The 21,605-nt window shown below is 43.4% G+C and overlaps 1 protein-coding gene across 7 annotated transcripts in view; it reads right to left on the reverse strand.

Annotated features, from left to right (window-relative positions):
• The window catches only part of ANKRD17 (ankyrin repeat domain 17), a 97,065-nt gene extending 75,460 nt beyond the window's left edge, over positions 1-21,605 (reverse strand). For 3 of the 7 annotated variants that reach the window (XM_060282268.2, XM_088655844.1, XM_060282266.2), the window contains exon 1: positions 20,965-21,605. In XM_060282268.2, coding sequence (XP_060138251.2) covers positions 20,965-21,408 — 444 coding nt within the window. In that variant the 5' untranslated portion in view covers positions 21,409-21,605. Of the gene's footprint in view, positions 1-2,044; positions 2,213-20,964 lie in introns of those variants that run through there. The other 4 variants (XM_088655845.1, XM_035102042.3, XM_060282267.2 and 1 more) reach the window with 3 other exon arrangements.

Raw genomic sequence — 21,605 nt, forward strand, 5'->3', positions numbered from 1 at the left:
TCACCTCTGTTTGACTCAATTCTTCAGCATTCCCGCCTTACATATTCCTCGGTGAAGAGATTTCACAAATAATTCATTCGGCTTTTCTGCAATCACCCTATCCTCTTTTAACAGATCTTACACCTCTTTGTCTAATACTCTAACCTCCTCCCTGGCTGATTTCCTGCTTCTGGTGTACACCCAAAACCAGGAAGGACCAAAATTACATTCATCTAACTTACATTAACAGAGCAACACAATTAATGGAAGTACCTCCTGCTCATTACACACAATTAAACCTATGGAATGTTAAAAAAAAAAGCTTAAAAACGCAAGCTGACTAAAAATAAAAATAAAAATCTTCATAAATGCAAGTCAACCAACAGTTACTAAGCTAGGAGAGAACTACAAGGGATGAATTCTTGCTATAATTGCTCTGTCACCCATGCTTTTCCCACAAGGCATCTGACAGTCACTGATGTTTTTCACCTGTATACACTTCTCCCTCCCCATGGAGGGAGACTTCAGGCTGCCTTTACTGATTATCTGGCTATGGATTTTTCTGGTTGTTTCACTTTACTGCTTGATTCTAATTCTCACAGTTATTGTTGTGGGTTAAATACCATAATCTGCTTCAAGAGTCTTGTGGAATATTATCAGAAAATAAAGATTATAATGCCAACCCAAGATGTAGTGATAAGAGCAAGGGCTTTGAAGAGGTCATATATTTGGTACCTAAATCTTTAAATTAATTGTAAACTGGGAAGAAGTTTCATAACATAGTTGCTTCAAACTACCACAACAGTAGATGCACAGCTATGATGCTTACAAACTTTTTAAAAAACATGGAAAAATCAACTGCTGTTTTGGAAACTGTAGGTTGCATGTACAACTACAAGAGAAGTGCTAGCCATGCACAGGGCATTTAGTTGTAAAGAGAAAACTGCATACAAAAATTCTTTCTTACTTTCATTTCCCACAATTTCATTGCTAAAAAGTATTCCCTAGCACGCTGAAGATGCTTTAGAAGTGAACTTTTAAAAAGTATTGCTTGAGTCAGAAAGGCATTCAGCCATTGGTATCTGATGACTGTGGCATGGGGTGCACTATTTTACAGATTCAGATTGAGTAAAAAATTCAGAATAGTAAAAAAAAAAAACACAACAAGAAGCAGCTTTCATTCTCCAGATCACAGAGGCATAAAACTGCTGCTGCAGTGTCATCCCCAACCACAAAACACACACTCGCTCAATTCCCCCCCTCTCTCTCTCTCACACACACACAGACTCCAGAAAATGTTCATTGATCATGCAGCACTTTATAATGCGCAGTAGGCCTTTATCTCCTGCACTGCCTCTTCTCCTCCCAGCTCAGCATTATTGTAACTGAGAATTCTATCAGTCGGCATGCTATAGACATATTTTTTTAAAAAAAAAACAAACACCTGCCTGACCACCCGGCCAAGCTGTCATATTTAAGTAATAACTTGCAAGTCTGCAGTCACTGCACAGGCCATCACCTACTAAGTAAAGACACTGCTAAACAGCACCTTTAAAACGGCAGTCAAGATGTGGCCATGTATTTTACTTGGTAATTAATTTTCTGTTGCAGTTCTCTTGATTGAATCGATGTCAACACTACCATTAAAAACAATTCTGCTCCCTCAAAACTGAAATATAAAAGCATATGTTTTCTTCCAAATAATTAAGTATGTCAGACTCAGAATCTAACATGATTATCTGCCGATTTGCAGCCCCACCTTCTAACGAGTTAATCTAAAGGTCACAAGCAGGCAGGCGTAATGTGAAATCCCAGGCTCCTCTTTCTCCCTCCCTCCCCCTCTCCCTCCCTCTCCCCCCCCCACTGCATATTCCACATCCACAATTTATAAACACTGAATGTTCCATTCTCGACTGATCTAGCTGCACTGCAAGTTAATCTTAGCACATCACACACGTAACAAGGACTCTGTGACTTGCCTTAAAGCACAGCATCGCCTGGAAGGGACTTTTAAAATTATCGGCTTTCAAATGCACCCTGCAATATGCAAAAAAAGCAGCCCTACCTCAAGAATGTCTTCTAAAACATACGCTTCCATTTCAGCCGCTGTCTCCACCATGTTTTATCAAACTGCCATGATTCTTACTGCACTATGATTAGATCACTGCCAGTAGGAACACTCCTCTGTGTCAGCAAGGGAACAGGAAATGGAATGTTCTATTATACCCCTCAAGCAGCTTTACTGCTGGCAAACCAGGGATCTACCAACAGAGCAGGGGTGACTCACTGGATATCTTTTTTTAAAGACACAGCTGCTCTTTTCTCGAACCACACAAGGCAAACACAAGTAGATTTATCTTATTTTGCAATATCCTTTTCTGGACGTGTGTTTGTATTGGAAATATAAAGCCAACTCTTCTTCTTTTTAAAAAACCAAACTATCCTGGATTACCATTTTTTAAAAACTTAATTGCAATTCACCTGCACCCAAGAATCCTGCATGCTGTTCTGTTTAGCTCTATCAGATATACCACAGAATACCAGACACTGAATGAATCTGTGCTTAATAAATATCTGTGACAAATATATATTTATAATGCTCATCCATTACAGCAAACGATAGAACTGCCTGAGTCTTCTAAAACATGAACATTCACGTGTTTACATGGGATAGCTCCCTTCCTAAGATTATTTCATACCTAGCACAAGCTGACCTACAGAATTATACAAACACTGTCTCTCTGCCACAAACCTAACTAATCTCAGAGCTATATGTACTCTGCAGTGGAAAAGTTTAAAATTCTGTGCCCAGGCAATGCGTTATTCTACAGCACGAAAAAGCAAGACTCAGTTGCATCATCTAGTAACAAGGGCTTAATGAAGACAAAGTATATGCACTTCACTAAGGGGCTAAAAACAAATATATTTCCTGAGAGATCTATTTAAGAGGAATCTGGTCAATCTACTGCCATTCCAGAATGCACATGAAATGTTAGTACCACAGGTACCTATATATGGCATACAGGTGAAAACTAGCTTCTTCTTTTCCTTACAAGTGTTTTATTTCACTATTGTTTTATTAGGAAAGTTTGTACAGTATTGAGGTATTTCTGATTGTACGACATAATTTCTAAATCAGGAAAAATCCATTTTTAGAAGTTATGAAAAGAGGGGGAAAGACACAAATAAGAGAGATTATTTATACAACATAAGTCCCGGTAGTGTTGAAGGACCCTTGATTTCCAACTCAGACTTAGCATAAATATGCACTATACTTCATTGCCAGTACCATGCAAGAATATCCCAAAGTGAGCCTTCTTTCTCTATGCTGTCCTAACAGCTAACAGCACTTAAAGGTCAAGAGGCTGTCCCTGAAAAGAGGAACAGAACAGTCCCAAGGCTCACCTCCAGAACGCCAAAACAAGTGTCAAACAAGGCTACATTCTGGAGGCTGTATGAAAAGTTCCTTCCTACTGCCTAACCCTAGATCTACAGCCTCTAACATTGCAACAGTTACAACACATTGACTATGGAACACAGCCCTGTCCAAGGCATGGCTGAATTCTGAAAGCTGTGAGGCAACTCTTTCTTCTAGATCTAGATTGCAATCCAATGCATGTTTATTTGGGTTATCCCAGGCTTAAAATACGAAGCAGACAGAAGCTGAGGATTTCCAGTCTCAGGTGTACCCATTCAGAACGAAAGAGAAGAAAAGAAACTTGGAAAAGGATAGACTACTGGGGGGCAGGGGGCAGAGAGAAGAGGAGATGAGATGAGCAACTGTAATCTGTAGCCTTATATACAAGGCTCCATTAACAGCATTCTAAGATTATGAAAAACAGAATTAGGAAACAGAATAACCAAATTCATTATGATTTCCATACTGTTTGAATGGCCATTTTCTGGATTTGAAGTAGGGGTGCATGCCTAAAAACACATTTAATTAACTTCTGCAGCCCTTATCATCTGGAAGCAATTTAAAGGGCACATATTTGTCAAGAATAATAATTGCATCAATGAGAGTTTAAACTGTGGTTTGCTGCCAACACTTGCTAATTAGGATTGACAATGTAGTTGCAACATCGTTTTAAACACTCTTCTGTCCACTATTTACATGTATTGGAGGACATGATCAATTTTTGTGGGAAAAGAAGGGGGAAATATTTGCTGCTGTGAAAGAGATGCAGTTCTAATAAACAGTTGACTGGATTCCACAAAGAATTATTGGGTTGTAGCCAATGTTAGTCCCTCTCAGAGTAGACCTATTGAAATTAACGATTTACTTGGGTCCATTACTTCTAATGGGCCTGCTCTGAGTGAAAGCTGAATACTGTATTATCCATCATTTCTATTTATAGGACAGTTTGACCACTCAGTCCCCAAAGTAGGGAGGAGACTATGAGATACTGCATTGAGGAACAACACCGTGAGATAGGTACCTCATGTCAAGTCAAAGCACAAACCCTTCCCTCCCCAGATTCTGTCCATGGTCACTAACAAGTGATGTCTCAAAGTTCTAGAGATAGGGTCCTAATTTATACCAGGTCTGAACAATTATCCATGTTTTGCATGGCAGGACCACCTGAGTCTGAGGTACAAAGCCTTCCCAGTCATGCTTCCTAAAGCAGAAATGCTAAGGATTACAAAAAACCTTGACCTTAGATGCTCATGGCATATGCTCTATTTGTGGGTTGCTTGCAACTTGTTTTTACATGCCAACTTATCAGTAGCCTAATGCAGCCTTGCCATATGAAACTTGCCTGCACCCCTGGGGCAAGCAGCAATTGCATCAGGTGAGCACCAAGTGGCAAACAACACAGCTCCTCTCCTTGAAAAGAAACAAACCGGGAACAGTGAATAACTGGACAATGATCCATATACCACCTTGTATTTAATACAGGGCAGCACTAAGGCTGCTGCATATGCAAACTGAGACAGGAAAAAGTTCAAGAGAAGCATCTTCCCTAGTCACTTTCACCATGGCAAGCAATCCCTTGAAGTGAGTGTGATGAGAAGTCCCAGCCTTCTACTTTCGCTCAGGGCTACGGAGGGAAAGTGCAACACTCCTTCAGTACTGAACCTAGGAGCACAGGTCAGTTACAAAGAAAATCCTTGCCCTTGAGACTGGCAGCTTTGGTGGTGGGGGCACTCAGGTCCAGCCTTCTCCTCCAGCTCTGTAGACAAAGCTTGGGACTGCCCACTTCGGCATCAAGCATAGCGCACCGGAGAGCCTACCTGCTTAACACAAAAATAAGCTCTACCTCTCTCTTTGGCTCTATGGAAAGAATCTGGGGGTAGTTGACTGGATGCTCGACAGCCAGTGTTCCAACTGCCCCTGGCTCCACACCACAACAACTTACTCAAGCTTGGACCTGAAGTAAAGGGAATCATACACACAGTTGAACAAACATCAAGATGATCCACATTTCTTCCTTCTCCAGCTTCATGCTTGTAGTGTCCCTGACACTGTTCATAGGTTCATAGAAGCCAAAGGGAAGGGGAAGGAAAGGTCCTGGCATCCACAAGTTTTGGCTGGACAACTAAGACCAGCCAAAATTTGTGGAGCCCTGTGTGAGTATTTTAACTTGCCAGTGCAATCATGCTTGTGCATACAGCTAAGTGTCCTTCTGCTTTAATGTTGACTAGTCCTTTTAAGGCAGCTGAAGGACAGAGAGTTCTTACCCTGTGTTCAGTCTCCTACTCTCTCTTTCTCTCTCTCTCTCTCTCTCTATACAGTATATATATATAGAGAGAGAGGGACAATAAACACAGGGCTCTATCTGCTTTGTCACTTCCCAAGGATTGTGGGAAGTACCAGCAATAGGGAGGAGAGCCTAGAGACATAGTTCATCAGTAGGGCAACTGATTTTTGCAAGTTGAAAGTTACAGGTTCAATCCCAAACATCTCCAGGTATGGCTAGGAGACCCTAATCTGAAACTCTGGAAAGCTGCTGCATAAAACAAATGCCCCAATGGCATGACTCGGCATAAGGGAGATTCCTATGTTCCTTATTAAGTGCAAGCCTGATTTATTAAACAAGTTCACATGGTGTGAAATAGTCAAGAAAGAATTTTCTGACTTCACAAATAACAGCAACACCATGGCTCAGGCTTCCATATTCTTTATTCTCTCCCTCACCCTCTTGGTTTGAACAAACCATAGTTGGTCTCTAACACTGAACTAGAAACCATAAAGCTATGGCTTCCAGTTCTGCATTGCAGGCCAACAGTGGTATGTGAAAACAAATGTAAATGGCAAACTGTAATTAACCCAACCTGGAAAGGAAAGAAAAGCATCTGAAGAGTGCAAACCTGAGGGACAGCCCTGAAACTATGGTTTTGATATTTTAGGTGTACATTCTGCAGAGAAACCTAGGTTTACTGCTACATATTGTACAAAATGGCGCTAAGAAGACAAGACCAAGTGGCACATATAAACCCAGCAAATCTTATATACATTTATGCAAAAAGGATGCAATAGACACCATACCAGACTGGAATAGGCAGAACAAGATAGGGTGATGTAACCAGTGGGCCTCAGGCACCACCTTGCAAGACCAAACAAGCCAGCTGTTACAAGGCTGCATGGACATAAAGACATAGGGAGTCATTAAGTAATGAGCCCTACCTTCCCTTGCTACATTCTCACTGTACATCTAAGAGTGCAGAAGAGTGCAAAGCTCTCATGCTAGAAGCAGCTCACCTAGCACCAGAACAAAGCAAGAGAAAATTTTAAAAAAGCAGAATGAACTGCCTGGCTTTTCCATCTCAGAACTAAATATTCTTATGTCTGTTCCTTGTGCAACTGAAGCATATACAGGACAAACAGGAAGACTTTACTGACTCTAGCCCCCAACCGTAGGGGGCTGCTAAAAGACCAGAAACTTTTGCTTCTCCTCTCCTTGGGTGCGTCAACTCTATGGGGCTGAGGTGTGTTTGCCCACCAAGAAAATCTGTTGGAAGCAGGCAAAGGAGGCTGAGCATGGAGCCAAGAGCGATGCAGCTTCAGTGACTGGCTCCACATAAATGCGAAAGAGGAGCCACCAGCCACTGAAGCCGCACCACACTGGGCTCTGCACTCAGCCTCCTCCTGATGATATGATGCTGTGTGCAACACACACGACGTTACGCACACACATGATGCCACATAATAATGTCACCAACTTGTGACATGTGCCAAAGCCCCCCAGTCTTGGGCGCAAGTTGGCGCCTCTGCCTCTCCTTGAAAATATTCCATTCCATTCATTTTTTTTAGACTGCAAACCTGAGAGCAGAGGCTGTTATCGATGACCTTTGAAAACTTCTCTTTGCTTTGGCTGAATTGTGGGATAACAATACTTTAAATGAAATGATTATGATTATGATTATGATTATGATTAGTTGTAAGCTTTTCAATATGTTCCTTCTGTCGCTGCTGCAAAGTTTCAAAATTACTTATAGACTGCAGGTTCTCCTGGAAATTAGGGGTGGGGTGGGGGTTTTTTTTTGGGGGGGGAGTTCAACACAATGTTGTTGGGGGGTTTTCCAGGTCATAACTAGAGCCAGGTAATTACATGCTTCCAACAAAACGATACAGAGAACCCTGAAGTCTATCAGATATACTTTGTACATACTGTGCGCAAAAGAAAATGGTAACTACATTAAAGCCATTGTGGATGTCAAAACCAGCAACTACACACATCTCTAGGCTCAGTGAAAGGTAGGAAAGGCTTAAGGACAGCAGGTGGCACTGAGCAACTAAAGGAGCTTCATGACTGATTATGAATTGGAATCCAGCCCAATAAGCTGAACCTCAACAGTTACAAACAGAGCTTTCTGTCCTCTTGATGGAAAGTGGGGTAAAAGGACAGAGCAACATAATTTTGTTGCCATCCAATCTGTGCTGCTGCAAAGGTGTTGGGTCCAAGTTTCAAATGCAGAAGCGTAAGTGATCATAGCACTGCTTCTGCATTTGAATGGATTAGAAACCAAACAGCACAGTTAGGGTTTGGTGTTCGAAAGGTACTTCCATACATTACAGAGAACAGAAGAACATCTTCAGGTATTTAGCCAAGGAATGCAGTCTGGAATTCTGCCAAGGATATCCCTCCTGCAACATGATGGCAAAGCCTCTGAACAACATAGCCTCTGGACTCAGCTGCACACCTGCAAATAAAACGTTTTAAATGTGTTGTAAAGTGCGCAATACAAACGTGACACTAGATGGGGACAGTGAGCTATGCAAAATTCAATGTGTTTTTCACAGCTTTTTTTATGTGTGTGTAGATTCCACCTCTCGGATTCCCCCAACTTCTGCAGCATGTAAAAGAAATGGTCTATGTTTGGAAAGACACCAAATCAAGGGGTTTGGGGGGGTGGACCTGACATATGAAATGGCAGAAACTTGTTTCAGTTTGGGCAAACCTTCAGACTTTAGAAGGCCATGATAAACATGATGACAAATACAAAGAAACAGAAACAGATAATGACAGTGTAGAAAAAAAGACTGATTAAATTTCATGTTGTGTTCACTGAAACTTACTTCCCCTTTTTTTTCTCATCTCCTTTTATGTCTGCTTGACACTGTGGAGGATTGGAGAAGAAATAATAATTTTCAGAATAAAAAATAAATGGTTTTACAATGTTAGTGCTTTCTGTTTTTATTTTTATTTTTTTGCCTGCTCCTTATTAACGGCCACAAGCAAATAGTTGCTAGATTCTTTAAAGTTCAGCAGCCCGTAATTGTCATCTGAATAACCTGTACTTTTAATATGCCAGACATTATATCTATGGTAAGCATAATACATCCTATGCTCCTAAAGTAAAAAAGTCACTTTTGATATTTAAAATACTTTTTTTAAAAAAACCATATTGCATTTTAAAAATATATTTCCCCAAACCCATTTTCTCCATAAAAAGGGAGGGTGGCGGTTCCCATGGTTTCAAAATTTCTGAAAATTTTACATATCTAGATATCATACAGTAAGTGAAGAGCAAGCAGGCTTTAAGTAAACAAAAAAGAACTTTTAGTTCTTTGAGATAGCAACAGTATCAACAACAAAACCCAAGTGGTATAAGAATCTGACCCTAGAAGAACATACGGTATTTAAGAAAAAAGATAACACTTCAGTACTTTATTTGGCTGCTTTATCTAGAGTTTGATTTGGTTAACAAAGATATTATAATTGACAAATATTGCTTTCTCTTTATTTACAGCCTTTGCCAATAAGTAGCTTTGCAAGAAGACCATCAGCAAGTCTTTATTTGGAACTTATCTGAAATATTACTTATCTGAAATATTACATGGAAGAAAAAGGTGCAGTCTTATGCTGAATATATGTCAGCTGAGAAGCAACAGGATTTGCTGAACGCCTCCTTTACAGTCACAGAGTGCCAGATACTCCACTGCCATGAAAAATGTAGCATCTTACATCTGCAGAACAATTCCTCAGCAAAGATATGCCAGCAGAAGAGTTTAAACAGGGCACAGTTACATCATTCTCTATGCCCCTTCAATTACACCATGTTCCTGTAAACAGTGCAACTTTACACCAGAACCTGGCACCAATAAGTTGCTCCCATCAACTTAAATGAAAGGGGGGGGATTAAAACTGCCGCTCGCGTCAATAGTTGCCACAACAGAGCATAGGATCTAGTGCAATTCAGCACCCAATCACAACACATCACCTTCAATATATAAACCTCAAAGAGGAAGACCACAACTCAGATGATAAGAGTTTATGGAATGGGTTTTAATTCCCTGTCCTCATGTAGTTCACACTTCGAGTTTACAAGTGGGAACTCTGGTGATGTAAAACTATGAGGAAAGGACATTGTGCACAAAACAGAAGGTTTGCCAAGCCCACATGGCTAATGCTCCTGAGCTGAGAACCCCACTAGATACCCTGCCTCAGGACTCCAGACACACCCCCAACACCAAGCTCCGTTCCCACAACTAAGATACGAGGAGAAGGCACCCAACACAGGTAAGCAAGGGAAGAGGAAAATATACATTGCAAAATTTAACTGCTGTGGCTGTCTTGTTTCCCCCACCTTGTTTGCTGTAACTGAACAATAGTGTGTTGTTTGAGCTGACCCACTCCAACACCAAGAGCAAGGACCAGGATTCTCCCGGCTGTTTCTTTATGGGTAAATGGGTCAGCTGGAATTAAGTATGAATAAGATTGCAACCTAAATTCTTCTATAAATAATTGTGTGACAAAGAAGTCAAAAGTTAATGCTATTAAGCAGTGTTTTTTAAAAATATATATACTGTGTCTAACACAGAAAAATGGGGGGAGATTGCTGAGAATAGTTGAGCTTTTGGGGGGGGGGTTGCCAGTCACCCGTCTTATCGCAGCAGCCAATCGCCCGCTCAATTGCCACAGCAGCAAACAATCGCCAGCAGGCCTTGCTGCATCCACCAATAACCCGTCAAATCACCGCTGTCAATCACCTGTCCACCCTCTGCAATATCCATGTATAAGACAACCCACAACTTTTAACATTTTTTAAAAAAATTAAAAAGCATTGTCTTATACACGGTAAAATGCAGTATATGGATGACAGACAAACAAATCTCTAAAATAAAAAAGCATCAATATCACTACTGAAATTATCTCAGGCTAAGGTCAAAGGCAACTTTGTTATACAATATGAGTGTAAGAGGATGGGGCAAGTAGGTGGCAATGTCACCCCTAAGAAAGTGAGAAAATTATTAAGAAGTTCTGACAGGCAATACTTGTGGTATTTGGTCATGAAGACTTTGGAACATGCAAAAAAACCGTGCTTTTATGTTTCATTAATAGTTCATTTGCCCAGTGAATTACTAAAATAGTATGCATTAGATCTACGAAAATAAGACACCGTATTATATTTATTTTTCCTCAAAAAAAACCCCACGGTGGCTTATTTTCAGGGGATGTCTTATTTTTTTTATTACATGTCCAGCCTAGCCTCTTCTTTGGCGCCCTCCAGAACTGTGCCTATCACTATGTCTTATTTTCGGGGTATGGCTTATATTGCGCAAATCCTTAGAAATCCTGCTACGGCTTATTTTATGGGCATGTCTTATTTTAGGAGAAACAGGGTAACAGAGAGATCCAAGAAAATTCTGTTCCCTTGTCTACAAAACATTGTAAGGGCCTTAAACTATAAATGTGATCCTACCCCTTGAAACTGTTTGAGACTGAATTTATTCCAGTTTGAGAGATAAAGCTACACATAGTGGCACGAGGCTTATAACTTGTTAACCTAAATAAGAGCTACAGTATAGATTATACATAGGGTAGTTTGTCTCTTTCATTACACGGAAATGCTCCATTCTCCTTTTCCTTTGGAGGGGAACCACACTAGAACCCAGTATGAAGGAGATTTGAACTAAACACCAGGAAAACCATTCTGATGGCAAGAACTCCCTTGGAAGGTGATGGACTCTCCTTCCTTGGAGATTTTTAAAGAGAGGTTGGATCGCCATCTGTCGTGGATGCTTTAGTTGAAATTCCTGCATTGCGGGGGTTGGACTAGATGACCCTTCAGGGTACCCTCTAACCCTACAATTCAATGATTCTATCTTTGTAGCAAGGCTAAACCAAAGGTAACAGCCTGCAGTGACCAGGAATCAATAACCAGGGGCCATGGGATCAGACAGCAGTCAGGACCTATAAGTCAGAACTAGAAAAAAGGATAGAAGGATCAAATCAGGACTGACCAATAACTAGGAAAACACTAAAGCTCAGGAAGACCTTGCTGCTCCGGCAAGACTTAACTGAAAAAGGAAGTCCTCTTATACCCTTTGATGCTCAGCAATAATCCACTGGCCAACATGGGTGGACAGAGTTAGTCTGAAACCTGAAGGTATATCATTGAGAAGTTGCAACTTGCGGTTCAAAGGTCAGATCCAGCTGTTCCTGTAATATAATGGCAAGAAATAGTAAAGTTCTGTGTTCCACAAGACAGAGGTGCTCCAGGACAGCAAAATTTAGATCAGGGGGTAGGATTCAACCTGTGCTAGATAGCATAAAATTCCCATTGTATTGTGGTTATACTCTCACAGGTGAGCCTAAATGCACAGATGTCAGTGATGGCCAGGGGTAGGTTTGCACAGCTTATGCTGATGCATGAACTGTGCCCATTCCTTGAGGCTAAACTGACAATCAACCTTAGTCACATCTTGACAGCGTTATAACAACATACTATGTGGAACTGCTCTTGAAAATCATTTGGAAACTTCAGCTGGTCCATAACACTACTTGTGAGGGACAGGGGATATCGCGAAGTCCCTCCCCTCCTGAGTTCCAGCCCATCCCCGAGCGCAGGGGAAAGCAGGGAGAGTTCCGACTCAAGTGGGGAAGCAGGAAGTGGTGTCCGAGGCTCAGGCAGGGTAGCGGAGCCATCGTCCCAGGTGGGACAGGAAGAGGGAAGCAAGGGGGGCAGACCTATTCCCCCAACTCCGGAATTGCGCAGAAAACGTAGGGGGAAGAGGCTGGGTCTCCCCAAGTTGTTATGTTGGAGAAAAACGCGCCAAACGCCATTCGGAGGTTCTGATTCAAGCGGATAAGATGTGTCTCTGTAAATAGTACTGCCTTTAGCACTGTAAATACGCAGCACCAATAAAAAGATAAAATGCAGAGCCGTGTGGAGTCGTTACTCTGAAGTAGCCCACCCAGGCCACTGTGACACTACTGATCAACTGCTAACCCAAACCAGTTACTAGGACATATCTCACAGGGATATTGGGGAGGGGGAACTTTATTGATAGCTACACCCAGGCTCTGTAACACACTTCCTTCCAGTGTTCGAAATTCCACAGGCACGTGTTGCTACTGCTGCAGGTCCAATTGTGAATGACATCTCTGACGAGTCAGCTGACTTGTGCACAGCAAAAGTTGTCTCTTTAGCCTTGGTTTGGGTCCAGCAGTGATGAAAATCCCATCTTGTACAAATATTTGAAAAATAAAAACATGTTTTCCCCCATCATCATCAAAACCAGCACTGCATTAGTGGGGCCTAGCCTAGGGCCTTGTTAACCTTTTGATAATTCATCACTGTATCAAGGAAAGTAAGTGCAGGGCTGACTACAGATATATTTGACTGTGCTGCAGCCTTTCCACAACCCACCCAAATGGAACTCACAAACCACAGTTTAAAAACCTCTGCCTTAGTCAACAGTTAATACCATTTCCATCTTCTCCTTCTTGCATACTGGGATAAGTGAACTGTTGTAAAAGCAAACTACAGTCAAGCAATGTAGTTGAGGTCATAGAATCATAGGACTGTAGAAAGTTGTGTTGGAAGGGACCCTGAGGTTCATCTAGTCCAACCCCCCTACCATTGTGGTGACTGTAACCTAGGTTTAAGGTGCCATTTGGTATCTAGCTCATATATCTGAGTTTCTAATACTGCTTCTTTCCTTTAGAGGCCCATCCGACCCCTTCTTTGCTGGAATTCTGTCAGCATGTAAAGCCTTCTCTGTTCAAATAAGCTGTTCACCCAGGTTAATGTGCCTTCCAATGCTAAGTGATAGATTATATCTTTCATGGATTTTTAGCTGCTTTGTTGTTCAATTGCTTCTTTTATCTGCTTTGTTTTTGATACTATCTGCATAAAAAGTATAGTATTTATTCGTATATTTATTGCTGTAAGATGCCTTGGACATGATGTACAGTGGTACCTCCAGTTGCAAACGAGGTCTGGCCGCATCCCGAGGAATTCGCAACCAGAGGACCATTTCTGCGCATGCGGTGAAACCTGGAAAAATACTTCCGGGTTTGCCAGGTTCGCATTCCGAAGTTTACATATCCAGAGGGAGACGTAAGCAGAGGTATGACTGTATAATTATTTCAATAGTATATAATAGAACAATTTTCATGGGGAGGGGAAATGTGGCTAATAATAGCCACATTAGCTTGAGGGAAGTTCACGCAAATGTATTTTCCTTTATCTAGAGATGTCTAGATATGAGTGGTGCCAGAAAATCTAACAAGAAGCAGTTATTAAACCAAAGAAATGGCAGTGCATAACTACAGATTTATAACAGATGCAAGTCCAATACTCTGTCCAGCTTCCTGGTTGACTTGGATATACCACTTCCTAAGGGTGCTTGCAAAACCATGGCGTGCAAAGCTTATGCATGCAGCTGAACAGCAGATTCATTTTGGGGCGAGGGATAAAGAGGGGCTGTTAAACAAGGCCAGTCTTTGCTGCAATCTGAGCTGTGTTCTGGATGGGTGTTTTGCCCCCTAGAATATTCAAACTACGAAGCAGCTGAAAATGTTTTTTCCATGAAAATACACTTGGAGGGAGGAGCAACACAGCTGGAGTAGCTGCTTTAGTAATCAAAGTCACTACATATATCTGCCCTGCATGTCTCTAAGCCCTCCCCACCCACCCACCCCCTTCTCCTAGCAACTTTGTTAACAGAAGTGCATTATATAGTCACAAAGGAAATAGCTTGTTCTGTGGTGCCCACCTCCGAACTGCCCCCCCCCCAAGGAGACACATTGCATGTTGACATTACCACCAGATTAATACTTTCTTACTTGTACTAGTGATTGCTGGGTTGCCCTTTGATTTGGTTTTTCGACAAGTCTGCATTTCTGATGTACATACAGTGGTACCTCTACTTAAGAATTTAATGCGTTCCCATTAGGGAATGTGCTTTAGATGTGCTTTACATTTGTGGTGTGTACGCAGCCCCAATCTTCTGCCTTAACCTGGAATGGGGTACTATGCCACTCTCCCATTTTGTGGATATGGGTGGGCACAATGTTTGACCCACCTCCTTTTCTGGGATGGGCAGAAACAGCGGCGAGCATAGTGGCAACATGCAGTACCACCCATCCAATAGGGCAAGAGGGGAATGGCTGTGGTTTGGTGATAGGCAGCCACCCAGGTGAGGCTGCCAGCAGTGGAGAAGTAGCACCAGCCCTGATTTCAGCCCAGAAGGTATGTTGGAGAGCATGGTAGGGCATCCCTATTTTCATTGGACAAATGTTGGGTGGTACAGTTATGTGACCCCCCCTCGAGCCAAGGAGATAAGTAACTAGACAATCTTTAGACACCTGAAGGCAGCCCTGTATAAGGAAGGTTTAATGCTTTACAGTGGTACCTCTACTTACGAATTTAATGCGTTCCGAACGCACATTTGTAAGTCGAAAAAAATTGTAAGTCAAATCCCATAGGAATGCATTGGGAGAAAAAAATCATAAGTAGAAGCAACCATATCTAAAAATTCTTAAGTAGAAAAAATCCTATCTAAACCGCATCCAAGATGGCAGACAGAGCTCCGTTCGTAAGTACCGGTAGAGTTATTCGTAGGTAGAGGTACTACTGTATTGTTTTAACACTTTTATATGCCACCCTGAAATCTTTCCAATGAAGAGTAGTTAAGAGCACAAGTCAAAGTGCTGGTAAAGGTAAAGATAAAGGGACCCCTGACCATTCGGTCCAATCGTGACCGACTCTGGGGTTGCGCGCTCATCTCGCGTTATTGGCCGAGGGAGCCGGCGTATAGTTTCCAGGTCATGTGGCCAGTATGACTAAGCCGCTTCTGGCAAACCAGAGCGGCACACGAAAACGCTGTAGCGGTACCTATTTATCTACTTGCACTTTGACGTGCTTTCGAACTGCTAGGGGGGCAGGAGCTGGAACCGAGCAACGGGAGCTCACCCCGTTGCAGGGATTCGAACCGCCAACCTTCTGATCAGCAAGACCTAGGCTCTGTGGTTTAACCCACAGCGCCACCTGCGTCCCTAAGAAATTTTAGGTAAGCAATAAAATTAGTTAAAACAAATATGCTGGATTTTCCCATTGTTTCCACCAGGCAGCTGTCACTTCTACCCTGTGGTTGACCTTCCTCCAAAAAAAGTGTCAAAAGAAATTAGGTAGTCTAGCCCTCAGACAACGGAACGATCAATCTATATTTTGATATAGGTCTAGAGCAGATATTGTGACAAAAACTTGTCACTTCAGAACATGTTGTTTGTGAAGGTGAGAAAGAGAGTGGTATGGTAGCCTATGTCACATGCTCTCTCAAGAACGACAAGACCCAAGACCCTTGCATCCTGATGGCATTCCTGTGCACAGGCAGGAGCCAACAGAGTATGACAGCTAACTGGCAGCAGGAGGGAGAAACAGGCAGCATAATAATCAAGAACAATTAGATCACAGGAACAATAAGAATCAGTGCTGCTGGTAAGGTTTACAGACCATAGAAAATGTGAGCAAACAAGTTAGGCCTCTGGTCTCTGGGCTCCACAGGAAAAAAAATGATAGTAGATACCAAGATGAACAGTGTCTAAAGCAATTTTGTAAGAATAATATATGCATGTCCCAAACTGCCACGTTTGGCTATAAGTACAGTTCAGGCAATGGAAAACGTAAGAGAGTCTAAGCAAAGAAAAGAAACTAAAAAGACAATAATCAAAACATCCTGGTGGTTCTTCCCTCAACCTGTAGTGAAGATTTCTTGGCATTTCTACTGCCACCCTCAAAAAATTCCAAAATTGCAGCAATAGTGGCCTCATGGGGCAACACATCAACTGCAACCAGTGACCAAAATATGGGCCGCCATGATCACAGGCATCATGATAGTGATTCCATAAACATCTATTTTTCCTTTGCATTCGGATGCACCTTGTAAAAGAATGCAGGATGAATGCAGAAAAGCTGGGGGAGGAACCTGAATTAATGACTTCTGTGACACTATTGTATATGAACACTAAAGAAATGATAAGTTTGTTGATGCAGTCGTCCAAGGCCACATCAGTAGTACTGTGCATCTAATATACCATAAGTCAGGCATCCCCAAACTGCGGCCCTCCAGATGTTTTGGCCTACAACTGCCATGATCCCTAGCTAACAGGACCAGTGGTCAGGGAAGATGCGAATTGTAGTCCAAAACATCTGGAGGGCCGAAGTTTGGGGATGCCTGCCATAAGTCATCACACACACTAGAAAGGAAGCTCCTGCACATTTAAGATGAAAATCAGGAGCCTGACTGGGAGATGACAAACATACCATCCATGTGAAATGAATACGACAAAAGATTTAGATCATTCTGTATAGACTGATACTCACAGTGTAACAAAATAGTTTTAACTGTGTTTTCATTTGGAACTACTGCTAGCAATAGCTTGATAGATATGTAAACTGTTTCTCTTTGGAAGATGCTGAAGATAAATTACTACCAGTTTTAATAATGTTTCAGAACATTTAATAGCACCTGGTTTTAAGTTTAGTCCACAGAACTCATATCTATCCTGTAGAACCTATTCGCAAAATAGTTGAATAGTACTCCTTCTGTATTCCGCAGTAGGTGTCCTGTGCTTAAAACAGACACCTACAGGGTAGGATATTTCTCCTCTCAAGTTTCTAAAAGGGAATCGAGAGCAAAAGAAACCTACTGTAGCTAAAACAAACAGAGCTATTTTAAGGCCATACAGAACGTTTTCTCAATACAAATGCTACAGTTGCACAGATTTTAGAAAACCATGCATTAATGCCGACTGCTTCCTACCTTAAAATTCTAACAAAGCAAAACAGCAAAACAGAGATATATTGTGGCCTTCCCAGCAGCTGAATACTGAAGTATTAACAAAGTGCAAATTTCAATGGGATTGAGGACAAAAACATGCAATTGACATCATGCCGTCACATTCATCACATAGGTATACTGACTTGGGAATACATTATAGCTTCTCCGTCAATGGCATTGAGTTGACCATGAGCACTCTCGCATTCGAACCTTACTTCACAACCTGTCAAGAGGCTGAAATGCTGCTCCAAGTTACTTGGAGGAAAACGGAGATGCACATGTTTGAAAAGAATTAATGTGGCTGCCCAAAAACTTCTTAAAAACTGCACTGGATGTAGAACAAAGGAGCCTACCTCCTATGATGTACTGTAGATCCACTTCATGGTGGATTATTGCTCAAAATATCAGTACCAACCTTGTAGCAGCCATTGGGGAGAATAAGCATTGCTTCCAGGTGACCAAGCAGGGAAACTCTGCTAAGGCTGGTCTGTTTTTCTTTTAGGCCACAAATGCTTCCGCAGATGCGAGTGGTTGGCCAACTATTGTTCATGTTGGACAGAAACAGGTCAATACAGTATATCCCTAAGAAGCATGGGCTTTCCATATCATAGATACTGTCTTCTTCCCACAATTCCCATTAGGAATTAGCTTTCTTGACTGCATTCTTCACACAAAAATTAAACAGCGGCCCACATTCCTCTGTCCTATGCACCAAAATCTACAATTCTGTCAAATCCATGTCAGCAAGATTCTGATAGGTTAGGAAATTGATTTCCTTAGAAGCTGACAATACTGCCCAGTAATCAGTCTTAAATCTTAACCTATGTTCCCTTTCCTGCCTTTTTTAGTCTAATCTCAGTATTTATTTCATAACCAGTCCAGGGATTGTGTGTAAGGCTAAAATCATATATAGCCAGAACAGCCCTGCGCAACCATCCCTACCATTTTTGAGTTGGTGCGCCAAAATGGCATCACACCCCACGCTGGGCTCTGGGAACCTCACAGGGTCCACGCAGAACCTTTCCAGAGCCCATAAGCAAGGCGGAGAGCTTAAAGGTGCTTTCAATGCCACTCAGCTTTTAAGCTCTCCATCTTTAACTTGTGCAGTCACAACCAGCTGCCCGCCAAGTGTGGGGAAAGCTGTGATCACGCAAGTTAAATGTGTGCAAGATGCGAGTCAACTGTACCTGTCTTGTCTCAATTAAGCCACAGCTTCTTAGCCCACATCCATTAATATACACAGGAACTGTGGTTTCCTTGCTATTTGATGGAAAGGAGCCAAGTATCATCCACATATAGAATATGGCATATTCTTCACTCTCATTGATTTAAGTGGGATATGCTTTAAAGGCTTTCTTCTTAAGGTAATGAGCTAGCCAGTGAGGGAAGAACTTCATTGTATTAACTGTACATGAATCATAGGAACAAATCTCTGCTAAATTATACATGGCCTGTTTCTATTATATAAATAGCCACACCTTGGTTTTTAAAAAGCTAATGATGCTCAACACAATATATTCCCACCAGCATGCTACTTGCATTTATTTACTTAAATTATATGTATGTTTTTATGCACTTCTTTATATGGCTCAAGAGTCAATTGCACATATAAAAATCAAATTGGTGGGAGACTCACAACTTCAGAGACATCAAACTTTAAGTATATTAAGCAGTTATGGGTTTTGTAGCACACAAATCAAGCATGCATCAATTGGTCAAAACAGAGGAGATGCCTACACATAAGAATTACCTCCCATTTGAGTTTTAAAATATGGAGCCATTGCAACCACACTTACCTGGAAGTATCTGCAATCTGAACCAACTGGACTTATGATTAGAATAAGGTTAGAATCATGCTGTAAGGCTGTAACTATATGGATTCATACTAGGAAATTAATCCCATCAAAAAGCAAACAACCATGCTTAAGACATAAGCCAACAGGGGCTGAACAACCAGTACCTAAAGCAGGGATAGGAGCTGGTTTCTCTTCAGATGTTGTTGAGCTACAACTCGCATCAGCCCCAGGCATCACAGACAGCAGTCAGGGATGATGGGAGTTGTAGTTTACACGGAAGCGCATGTCACGCAAGTATAAAAGACAGCTCTTGAGAATAGACTGAGACTCCTATGTCTTTGTTGGCATCCATCAGTCTCAAGAGACAATGGAGTGCACCACCAGGGGTGATGTCAAATGTTGCATTAGCAGCTCCAAAATGACTTCCCCAGGCTGCAAGCCTGGGCAGTGGGTCCTGGGGGCTGGCCAGATGACCCCCCCTCTCATTCTCATTAATGTGGTCCAAAGGAAATCAGAGCAATACGTTTGGCACCAGCTTGGTTGCTGGAGTTGCTGGTAGGGAGCGTACAAGGCACCGTCCAACTGTCTTAGGGTCTCCACTCTGGGTTTGTGTAAGGTTTACTCCTTAGCCTTTTCTTCTCCTGGAGATATTCCTCCAGGCAGCAGAGGTTTAGGATCAGAATTTTCCTTCTCCTAGATGGCTTGAAGAGCCCCATCTGCCCCTTGTTTCCCTCTACAGCACTTGCAGAAACTGCCTTTATTTAGGAGGCAGCAGATAAGAAACTAGCTTTCGAAATAAAAACTGATAGAGAAAGCATCTAACACACCAAGCATGCAGGCCTCTCTCACATTGCCTCCAAGAGCCTTATGCATGTTTCTAGCTCAAAGAGCCCTTTTCCTTTCCGCCAGCCCATAGCAGAGGCCACTCAATTTACTGACCCACTCCAGGAGAAAGCAAGAGACATGAGCAAGTGGCTGCAACCATTCCCATGGAGCAAAAACCCAACAGATCCCAGCAGGGCCTTGTCCTGAAGAAGCACTTCCAAGATCACTGCAGCCTGTAAGACTCCCACCAGGGGTGATGACAGCTGTGGTTTGAAGCTTGCCATAGTGCAGCGCAGCTTCTGCTGGGACATTTGTTTTGGGGAGAGTGGGGACGGCAGCTCCAAGCTCCAGCTTTGGGGTACAGAGCGGATTCAGGCCACCTGGATCCCCACTCCCCCCCCCCGAGTCCAGGTCGGACCCCCCCCCACTCATGCTCTCTCACTCTTCCCCCAAACATGCAACATGAACTTCCTGACTGTCAGGTAGAGCCGGAGACGGGTGGGTTTGGTCCCTACACTGAGCAAAAAGTCTCCTGCATTGCTTGGGGCTAGATGACCCTCGGGGGCCCCTTCCAACTTCACAATTCCATGATCGGCTCCTCCTCAGGCAGGCAGGCAGGCAGCAGGGCGAAGAAGCAAAACGGGGCAGATGCCTCCGCCTGGCTGCGCTCTCCTTCCACCCAGGCAAAAAAACAAGATTATGAAACCAGATCAGAGACGGCGGAGGGGTGTGTGTGTGTGTGTGTAGAGGCTCCCCTCTCCCCTTCCCGCCCCGGAGACCCATTCAAGGAGGGGGGGGCAAGAGGCAGAGGTGACCCCCCCGGCCATCCCCCCACCCCACCCGACCCACCTCAGACACTTCCTCCTCCTCTTCCTCGTCGTCGTCTTCGTCGTCTTCCTCTTCCTCCTCTTCTTCCTCCTCCTCCTCCTCATCTTCCTCCTCGTCGTCGTCGTCATCGTCCTCCTCTTCCTCACTGCTCTCGCTGCTGCTGCTGTGGCCGCCGACGCCGCTTTCCCCGCCCGGTGGTTGCGGCTGCTGTTGCGGCTGCTGCAGCTGCTGCCTCCGACGACGCCGGGTCCAGCTCCGCTTGGCCGGTGGCGGCTGAGACTGCTGCTGCCCGTGAGGAGGAGGCGGAGGCGGCGGCGGCGCCTCGCCGCTGAGGAGGAGCAGGTCGCACACCCTCGCCAGCCCTTCGGCCGCCGGCGGGAGCCCTTCGGGGTCGCCGTCGTACCCGCCGCCCTTCACCTTTGCCTGGGCGGCAGCAGCAGCAAGAGGAGGCGGTGAAGGCTCCATAGTCGCCCGCGCTGCCGCTCGCCCGCCCGCGCCGTCTCGCAGCCGGTCACCTTCTGGAGCCGTCGCGGTGGAAGTGGCGGAGGTGGGAGCGGGGAGTGAGGTGGAGGAGCTCTCGCGAGACCCGCAGGCCAGCGCCAGGGCCCGACCCGGCTCGCTCCTTCGCCGCCCGCCTTCAGGCCCGCCCCTCCCCCGGCTTT

This window comes from Zootoca vivipara, chromosome 12 (genome assembly GCF_965207765.1).
Source record: "Zootoca vivipara chromosome 12, rZooViv2.hap1.1, whole genome shotgun sequence".
Classification (NCBI taxonomy): domain Eukaryota; kingdom Metazoa; phylum Chordata; class Lepidosauria; order Squamata; family Lacertidae; genus Zootoca; species Zootoca vivipara.